Below are 9,267 nucleotides of genomic sequence, written 5' to 3'. Positions count from 1 at the left end.
ACTATATATTAAATAAATGATCATTCATTCGACTCAACATCATAAACCACATGTCAAACTCAAAGCCCATAACTGTATCAGGCAAGATAATATTTTATATCTATCAGAACTGACCCGCAGGTGTTTTGCGTGCGTCAGGCAGGTACGTCAATAAGCTCCTCCTCCCAACTTTATTGCCAAACACGTCAGAGTCTCATTGTTGCCTTTGTTAGAGAATAATTTCTCTTCCCCATAGATAGTTTGTGTAGTTAATGTTAGATTACTGCTGGGGTCAGTTATCTGCCCTATTTTCTCTCTGAGGAACATGCCAAGGCCATGGTCCCTCTTTGGCGTCTTCAGTCTCACTCTCTAGCTGTCTATGGACACAGCTGTAGAGTTAGATGATAACGCCCTCCGTCACTGGATGACACTTTGTATTTCCTAGCTGGTGTGGATCCTTATCTTCATGTTTATGTACTATAGCCAATTGGATGTTAACACATCTCCCCTTTGCTGCCTTGGCCCACCTTTCTAGTATAAGAATCTGAGCTTTAATGTTTGACCCTTAGAACTGAGGTGGACTCATGCACTTATGTTGTGATGACGAATCTTCTGTTCTCCTAGTATACGAGCCTAAATAAACTCCTTCGGCATAAGACATACAGGACTCTGGTACTTCTTCTTCTTCATCGCCACAAATTGCTCCCTAACGGGGCAACCAGCGTATCAGTACGGCAGTGTGGCGCTCTAAAGTTCATACGGTTGACCAATAAAAGCTCAAGACACAAGTATTAGAGCATTAAATACTAAAATATGTTAACGGAGACTCTGACACAAAGACGTAGTAACTCTGTACCAGTTAGCAGCGTTACTACATCTTTGTAGCCAGTTAGCAGACCAGTTAGCAGACAACGGGCTAAATCTGTTAGCCTACTGTTCCACGGTAGCACACATGGCTAACAGAAAACTTACTATAAATGACAACAGCACTGCAGCTAAACACCAGTCTGTTAGCATACATGCTAACATACAGACACACTGAAAGTGACCATTAGCCAAATAACAGCAGCATGTTTAACACGGCATTAGCATGCTAACTTAGGACACAATGCAAAAAAAAAAAAAGAAAAAGTTCTGTCCGGATGATTTGTCGAGAACAAAAAAGAACAAACAAGCTTTATGCTGGCCAGTCAGTCAGCCAAAGGGCCGTATACGACCCGCGGGCCGTGTTATGCCCATGTCTGCCCTGGATCATGTGTACAATAAGATACGGGGCATGCATACTGGGCTGCACCTCGCCCCCACTTCGGACACTTGGCCTCCTCCCAGCCGACAGACAAAGACTCAAACCCCGTCACCAAACAGGTTAAGCTCTGGACCCTGGAGACTGAGAGCACACTGCAGGACTGTTCTGCAGGACCGGCTCTAGCCATCTAGGTGCCCTAGGGATTCTTTGGTATCATCAACTGATACCTGCCTAGAGCCCTCATGATTTATGCTATTAAAGCAAGTCCAGTGAGGCGCTCTTGAAGCTTTATGGATCTCACGTACATTTTGATGAGCTTCAGTTTGGAGAAGCTCCTCTCGGAGGCAGCTTCTAGAGGCCTCTGCAAATATTTTCTCATGGCATCCGGACAGATGTAGCTTTACGTACTACCGTACAGTACAAGCAAAACATGTAGTTGCATGACGGACGTTCTCACCTCCATCCCTCAGCTAGAGTACTGTCCACTCATGCTTCAACGATCAGCTGACTAAAAATATGAACAAACGACCAACACTGATAAGGTTCAATAAATATTTATTAAATACAAAGCTATTATCAGCAGCAGTTTTGATAAAAAAAAAAACAACACTTTTAAATTTGGCAAAAGAGAGTTTTCAAACAACTTCCAACTCCTCAATGTTTGCAAGGTGTTACTGCTGTTAGTTGCACATTGCTGTCATGTTGGGGGATAGGAAACAAACTGGATGCTTGTAACTGTGGCACTGCATTGTGGGATATCTATGTCAGCACAGATTCCAGTGATTGCGTACTATAATATTCCCTTGGAAACAATATGTACATCAGTACTGGTTTCATCTTTGCTAATGAAATGTGCAAGTATCATGACTTTTTAACATCCTGAAATGTGGCATGATGACCTCAAGTTCTATGTAAGTAAAGTGAAATATAAGGTAAACTAAACTTCCCCAACAAAAAACACTAAGTATAAAATGTAAAAGAACTGAAACCTTTTTAAACGTACAATGTAACGTATGTGTAACGAGAAGAAACTTGTTAGTGGTGTCAACAAAAGTAGCAACTATAGTAAATCAGCATTTTATCGCAACAGAAACAGCATGCATGAGATCAACTTCTCCACAAGTTCCAAACCGGTCGCGCCTTCCTCTGGTTTAATCGTCAAACACCTGCTCTGTGCTTAAATACTACTGTTCTGGTTGGCAGCATTGTTCGGGACTGCACCGTCCCCAGAGTCCTGGACCTCCTCGGATGTCGACTCCGCGTGGGAGACCGTGCAAGCGTTCAGTCCGAGAACATGACACGAAAGACTTGGGAAGCAGCCTGAATCAGTTCCTCGCGGCGCTGGCAAAAAAAAAAAAAAAAAGAAAAGAAAAAAGAAAATAGGTTCTTGCACTTTACTCGATTCCAGACGCACTCACGGCGGCGTTCCTCAGGGCTCTACTCGAGGCCCAGGGTGAAGTTAATCCCGTGAACGATGCCGATGATGATGGGTTGCCAGGCGACCAAGTATCTGAGCCAATCAAGCAGCTGCCCGTACAGGACATGTGTCTTCTCCCAGCTGGCATCAAATGAGTAAATTAAGGAGTATTAATGAAACAAAAACATTTATAGGCACAGTACGGTCAGGTATACAGTGATGAAGGCTGTACTTTCAGCCTATAAAACCTGAAAAGAAAAACATATGTCATTTAAACTCTTTTAAATCCTTAGGTTACTGGGAGGTCACGCTCGTCTAAAAAGACCAAATAGATCAGGACTATCTCCAGAACTATCAGATCCATATTCCTGACCCTGGTCTCTATGGACCCTGGTCTCTATTGATAGGTCAGACTTCAGTGTCAGTAACATTGTGTCTGATTAATTAGTGATAAACTAAAATGTCTTCTAGATTAGATCGTAGAAAACACCCTGATAGCAATGATATCATTCTGAACTCATTCAGCAACCCCTTGACTAGAACTGGACCAAGAGTTTAGAGAAATACCACAAAGGTTCTAGTAACAATAGAACCAGGCCCACTCTCCATTTGGACATTTGGATGAAACCAAAGAACCCAAAGTGTTCCACATTGGGTTTTTACCTCTTGAAAGGGAATCTGGCTACGAAATACTACTGATTGCACTATCTTTATCTAGAGTGTACACTGTCAAATTCTACCATTGTGCACATTATACAATCCATATAAATATAGATATTTCCTCCATATGACTGCTGTGCACACGTAACTCCCCAGGGCACGAGCCACCAAGGCATGTTGAACATTGTTGGAAAGGTCATGGCGCCTTGAAAACAACGGCAGTCCGTTTGTTATCTGTAGCAAAACAATATGCCCAACAAATGGAGACATTTGTATAAAATTGAGGCCCGGGGCTCAGATTCTGTCAGGCAAGTCACCATGTGGTGCATAGTTGATGGAGAATCATGTAGATAGACTCGAAAGGACCACAGAAGATAACAAAACTAAATATTAATTTAATTTTTAGTCACTTGTTTTTGGCTTTGGTGAAATATTGAGACTTAAGACTTAAGTCTGAACAAGATGACTGTAAAATGTGATATTTTGTCTGCGTGTATTTTCTGTTGGCTGACGCTAGCTGGTTAGTTTCAGCTATGTGATGCTCTTTATCAATTTAATAGACATTAGGAAAATACACATAAACCCTTTAGTTTGAACTAATTACTGGCAGTTAGCGTCAAACATCCCTGGGTTTGTCTGAAGTTTTTAGGATGTACATTAACAGAAGTTATGTCATGTGTCTTGTTTCATTTTCGATATTGTCGTTTGTGAATCAGTCCCTCTTTGCACTTCGACAGCTCGCTTGTTTGCGTAAAGAGCGAACAGAAGGATACGGGTTGTTCATCATCCTCTTCAGGTCGACCTTCTCGTTGCAGTACGGACACGTCTGCTTCTTGCCCACGATGCACCAGCCGCGGATGCAGAACTCATGGAATCTGGAGGGACGGGGCGAGTCAAGGCAGAAACACTGACAGTCCTGAGTCATGGCAGCTCATTCCCTGAAACACAAGGCTCCACCTTGGTAACTGGAGCATCTCCTGACCTGGATTCGTCTCCTTAAGGGAACGAACTCCTTTAATCTGTACCTCACATTTCTGCTGCACAACTTCCCCGTTTCCAAAGCCTTTAAACACCAGACAGTTTAGCTTAGCTTAGCATGAAAAGAAAAAACGCTTACATTTCGGAAATGAAGTTGTGCAAAACGCTCCCTCTGTCGTCACCCAAATGTCGGACAGCTCTCTGAGGTAAGACAGTCTGTTGCAGTTTCCTTTGAGCTGTCGTGAGTTTTGCAATTTACAACAAGCTGGCGATCACCGATATGGAAATGGTTTGGTTTTGCAATTTCCGCACCATCTGGATTTCATTATGGGGCAAGTGTCTTAATAACTGTCCGTCCTCACATATTACGACAGATAGCGGACTCTAAACTGCTCGCTTCTTAAACTAATTCAGTTAATCTGTCGATCACCACGTAAAGCAGATCTTCGTCAGAGCACATTCAGTTGGAACGGCTTCCAGGCTAAGAAAAGTCTGTTTGTAAAAAAGTTGATTGAACTAAACATAGCAGCAAAACAAACCTGAAACAAATCTGAACTCTTAAAGGATTCTGAAGCTAGCCCCAGACCCAGAACCACAACTGAGCACGCTGACCAGCATCAACCTCACATGACAAGACAGGGCAACCAAGCGTTGCCGTTTCATATCAAAGCTGAGGACTGAAAGGGCTTTTCTCCTCTGTCACCACAGGTCGTTTGGTGTTAACTGACTGCTATCCAGAGAATTTGGACCGTTCCTTTGCTAGCTTTAGTATTTTCAGATGCATTGCAGTAGTACTTTAGTTGTATTTCAGGACTGACATGTCACGGTAGTATGGGCTTCATCTCTAGTGAAGTATTTCCACACACTTGATGAACTGTTGCTAGTTTGCTGCAACGACCCACTGGCCTCCTTGTCGGCATGATGCTCAAAGCGTCATGACACAGTAGCGAAGTCTACAAACCGCCTAGCCTGTATAACCCCTACTAAGAGCTACTAAGAACCAAAATAAAAAAAGGGATAAGACGCCTTTCCAGCAGGGATCAACAACTGTAGGATACATGTGTCCACAGGAGAGCTGGTAGGTGTCTTCAATGAGTCCTTCCTCCTCCAAGTCCACCAGGATCCTCTGGCCGCACACAGCGCAGATGTCGTTGGTCAGGCTCCTGCTGGGCATGCCTCCTTTGTTGTAGTACTGGAAGCACACATCAACGGTGGTTGGTGCTGTAGCCTGAACCGCTCACTCTTTCTCTTTGTTCTATTATTATTATTGAACGGAATCAGTGAAATGACAGTTTGTTCTCACCCCGATCGTCGAGGCCATGTAGTCAGAGCAGATTTCGGCGAAGTCCCTGCCCATGACGCCGTAGTAAAGGCCGTAAAACAGCATGATCACCCCCACGTCCATGGAGTCCTCCGCCTTGATTCTGCACACGGACAGAAAATACAAATAACTCGTGATTAAACGAATCTTCTAAACGAAACGAAACTTTTATTGACGTACAAAAAAGGGTGGCGTCTTGTTGAAGTAAACCCTGGTTTGATGCACTGAAACTTCACTGAGATCCTCTTCCTTTACCTTTTTCGGCGGCGACTCACCTGAAGAAGACGTTGAAGCCGAACATGGTGAACATAATGGCCAGGTAGCCGAGAATCCCCACGGCGTAGCTCAGCTTGTAGATCAACAGGAACCATTTATAGACCATCCTGAAAACATTAGAAACATGGATGGACTCAAAACATCGGCAGATTCTCTCAAAAGTCTTGAAACGAACTTAGACAAAGAGAACCTAATCAAACACATGAAACAGAAATATTACACCCTTGTTGAACTGAAACTCGTCTGAATACACAATGCTGATTTTTGTTACATACACGCTTGCGGTCATTGTGCAAAAGAACTTGGACATCCCTCCTCTCACCTCGGCGTCCTGCAGGACAGCGGCTTGCGGGTGGCTCTGAAGGTGATGTAGCTGGTGACGACGGAGAACATGCCCCACATGGACAGAAACCTCCACCAGTACAGCTTGATGGTGAAGTAAAGAGGAACCACCCACATCTGGACCAGAGTCACCAGCTGAGGAGGACACGGTCAGTTTACCACACACGATAAGTACTTCCTGTCACATGACACCACGAGACGCCCGCAAACGTCTAGAGACTGCAAAGAGACAAACTGGTAGTGTGCTAAATTACATAACTACTAGGAGGCTAGGAAGGGCTACTGTTAGCCGGAAGCTAGGAAGAGCTACTGTTAGCCGGAAGCTAGGAAGGGCAACTGTTAGCTGGAAGGCTAGGAAGCCATGAAGAGTTAATATTAGCTGGGAGGCTACGAAGAGCTACTGTTAGCTGGGAGGCTAGGAAATGCTACCGTTAGCTGGGAGGCTAAGAAATGCTACCGTTAGCTGGGAGACTAGGAAGCTATGAACAGTTTATTTTAGCTGGGAGGCTACGAAGAGCTACTGTTAGCTGGGAGGCCGGGAAGCTAGGAAGAGTTTTTATTAGCTAGAAATCTAGAAAGAGCTAATGTTAACGGAAAGGCTAGGAAGCTATGAAGAGCTACTATTAGCTGGAAGGCTAGGAATCTGGGAGGAGCTACTATTAGCTGGGAGGCTGGGAGGAGCTACTATAAGCTGGGAGGAGCTACTATTAGCTAGGAGACTGGGAGGAGCTACTATAGGCTGGGAGGCTGAGAATCTGGGAGGAGCTACGATTAGCTAGGAGGCTGGGAGGAGCTACTATAAGCTGGGAGGAGCTACTTTTAGCTAGGAGGCTGGGAGGAGCTACTATAAGCTGGGAGGCTGAGAATCTGGGAGGAGCTACGATTAGCTAGGAGGCTGGGAGGAGCTACTATAAGCTGGGAGGAACCACTATTAGCTGGAAAGCTAGGAAACTAGTTAATGCTACTATTAGCTGGGAGGCTGGGAAGCATGGAAGGGCTAGTATTATGGGGCGTTCTATTTGTCCACCGAACTCGTTTTCCGAGTTGTTTTCCCGAGTTACGAACCGGAAGTTGCAAATAGAACGCCCCCGAGGTCGTATTTACAAGTCGTCAACTCGTCGAGGCTCAGAGGACCCCGAGTTCAGTTTCCAAGATGGCTACCACGAGCATCACACGTAGTAAACATTGTGGTTTTCTACTATTTTAAGCACTTTTGTCTTTGTTGTAACCAAATGTAGAAGTCGTACACATAGCAGTGTATACGGTTACCTAATAGGCATGTCGCTACAGCTAAATACCGCTTAATAAGTTATTTTGTAGCTTGTGCAGTCTAATTTTGGCTAGAGACGCTCCATGTTGCTATGACAACAATGCCGAGTCTTGAGCAGAAAGCGGAGCAGTAGCCTATCGTTAACGTTAATCAAAACGGAATATTCAGATATCAAACTGGGAAATATGTTTGTGTAATATGTAATGAACATGTGAAATCCGCCGTGGTTGCACTGTAAACGAGATAAACACTATAAACATCTTTTCTCCGACCTGTCGTGTTGCGTACAAAACAGAACGCAAAAACCCGCTGTAACTTGTTTTCCGACACGGATGTGACGTCACTCCCGAGTTGCAAGTCGCGCTTACAAGACAAATAGAACGCACCATTAGTTCCGAGGCGAGGAGGAACCCTTCATTTTCCAGAGTAGTCACGTGATTTTGGTTATTTTGTTCTTCTTCTTCTGGGATGTTTGGCCATTAAAACAGAATTAGAAGAAGAAAAAGAAGAAGAAGAAGTTCTGACGCTACGGGGAAGTGGTGTTGATTCATGGCGGACCTCAAAACTACTAAAACATCTAGAAAAGTTCGGGCGCACGTGGCTGAAGCTCCTGCACCATCACCATCCTCCTCATCACTCACGTTGTAGGAGCGGTGGTGCCGCTGCTTCCACTGCACCAGGACGATCTGAGCCACCACCAGCGTGGCAACAAGGATCAGCACCATCTCTGCATGCATGGCCTCGTGTCCCCGGTGCTTCACGTGCATGCGCTCGTGCTGCACCCTGCAAAAAGGGGAAGAGGAAGAGGAAGAGGAAGAGGAGCCGGTGGGGTTAAACACAAACTGAGAAGAAGACGAGGTGGAGGGAAATAAATGTGGTGCCACTCACCTCCAGTTTTCTCTGTGTGTCATTTTCAGCAGGTCGTCCTGTGGTGAGACAGAAATAGCAGCAGCTGTCACTGGACTCTTTAAATGTAGGTTAACACAAGTTTCTTTCACACGGTCACAACTTAGATTTCTTATTTTCCATAAAATAATGTGACTTTAATAAAAGAAAAATGATGCATCTGTTGTGTCATTAATCTCCCTTTTGATGCCACGTCGAAGCATCAGCTGCTTCAGTGTTGACTTCTCATTCAGACCCGACCTGAAGCGGCTAGCTAGGTGGCTAGCTGCGTTAGCTGCCGTTTAACTGCGATTTCAACGCTTATTAGTAAAAACATTTATTAATTTAATATTACCTAACAGCTGGATTGTTAATTTGGCTCGTCTCACCTGAGGATGAACCCCCGCCATCGTCTCCTTTCTCTCCTCTCCTCCAGCCGAAAGCTAGCCGGCAGAAGAGAAGCTATGTTAGCTAGCTAGCTAGTAGCCACCGCTCTGGCCCAAGCTCGTGTATGGAGGCACTTGAGGGTCAAATGTGAACGCGAATGAGCATTAAGAGCTTCTGGTTCGCAATAAAAGAGATGGTTTTATGATTTTAATCAATGTTGTGATGAAAAGTTTGTGAAATTTAAAGTTTTATGTCTTAAAAAAAATAAAAAAAAATCTACAATAAAGTCTCCTGAACAGTTCATACACTGAATCTGTAGCTTAAAACAAGTATTTTTAGCTTTTAACTGACTTCTCTTGCACCCGTTTTTAATATTTTATTCTTTATAGGTTTTATATTTAATGTTTCGTAAAAATAGTTAGAAATTCATTGCGTGCTCTAAATTGCTTTTCCCCTCTCCTGCAAATACACCATTTAATCATTAAATGTTGTGTTTAATACATTTC

At 44.1% G+C, this 9,267-nt stretch overlaps 1 protein-coding gene across 1 annotated transcript; it reads right to left on the bottom strand.

Moving 5' to 3' along the window:
* Positions 1–1,332: 1,332 nt before the first annotated feature.
* Positions 1,333–8,923, bottom strand: rnf175 (ring finger protein 175). The gene is made up of 9 exons (XM_084562635.1): positions 8,764–8,923; positions 8,378–8,415; positions 8,131–8,272; positions 6,200–6,354; positions 5,877–5,984; positions 5,584–5,704; positions 5,339–5,472; positions 4,076–4,177; positions 1,333–2,783 (listed from the first exon to the last, which is right to left on the bottom strand). The coding sequence occupies exons 1-9, from the start codon at positions 8,782–8,784 to the stop codon at positions 2,663–2,665; spliced, it is 942 nt and encodes a 313-aa protein (XP_084418761.1). The 5' UTR covers positions 8,785–8,923; the 3' UTR covers positions 1,333–2,662.
* Between the last annotated feature and the right edge of the window lie 344 nt (positions 8,924–9,267).

The sequence above is a fragment of the Chelon labrosus genome, assembly GCF_963514085.1.
Source record: "Chelon labrosus genome assembly, chromosome: 1".
Classification (NCBI taxonomy): Eukaryota; Metazoa; Chordata; class Actinopteri; order Mugiliformes; family Mugilidae; genus Chelon; species Chelon labrosus.
This window is presented reverse-complemented; position numbering and strand designations above follow the sequence as displayed.

Bases quoted from the DNA above. Each gene is read 5' to 3' on its own strand.
- rnf175 (XM_084562635.1), bottom strand. From the start codon at position 8,784: ATGGCGGGGGTTCATCCTCAG. The intron at 5,705-5,876 runs GTGAGTCGCCGC...GTCCGTGTGCAG, and splicing joins GGCTTCAACGTCTTCTTCAG to AATCAAGGCGGAGGACTCCA. The intron at 5,473-5,583 runs GTGAGAACAAAC...GTGTGCTTCCAG, and splicing joins ACATGGCCTCGACGATCGGG to TACTACAACAAAGGAGGCAT.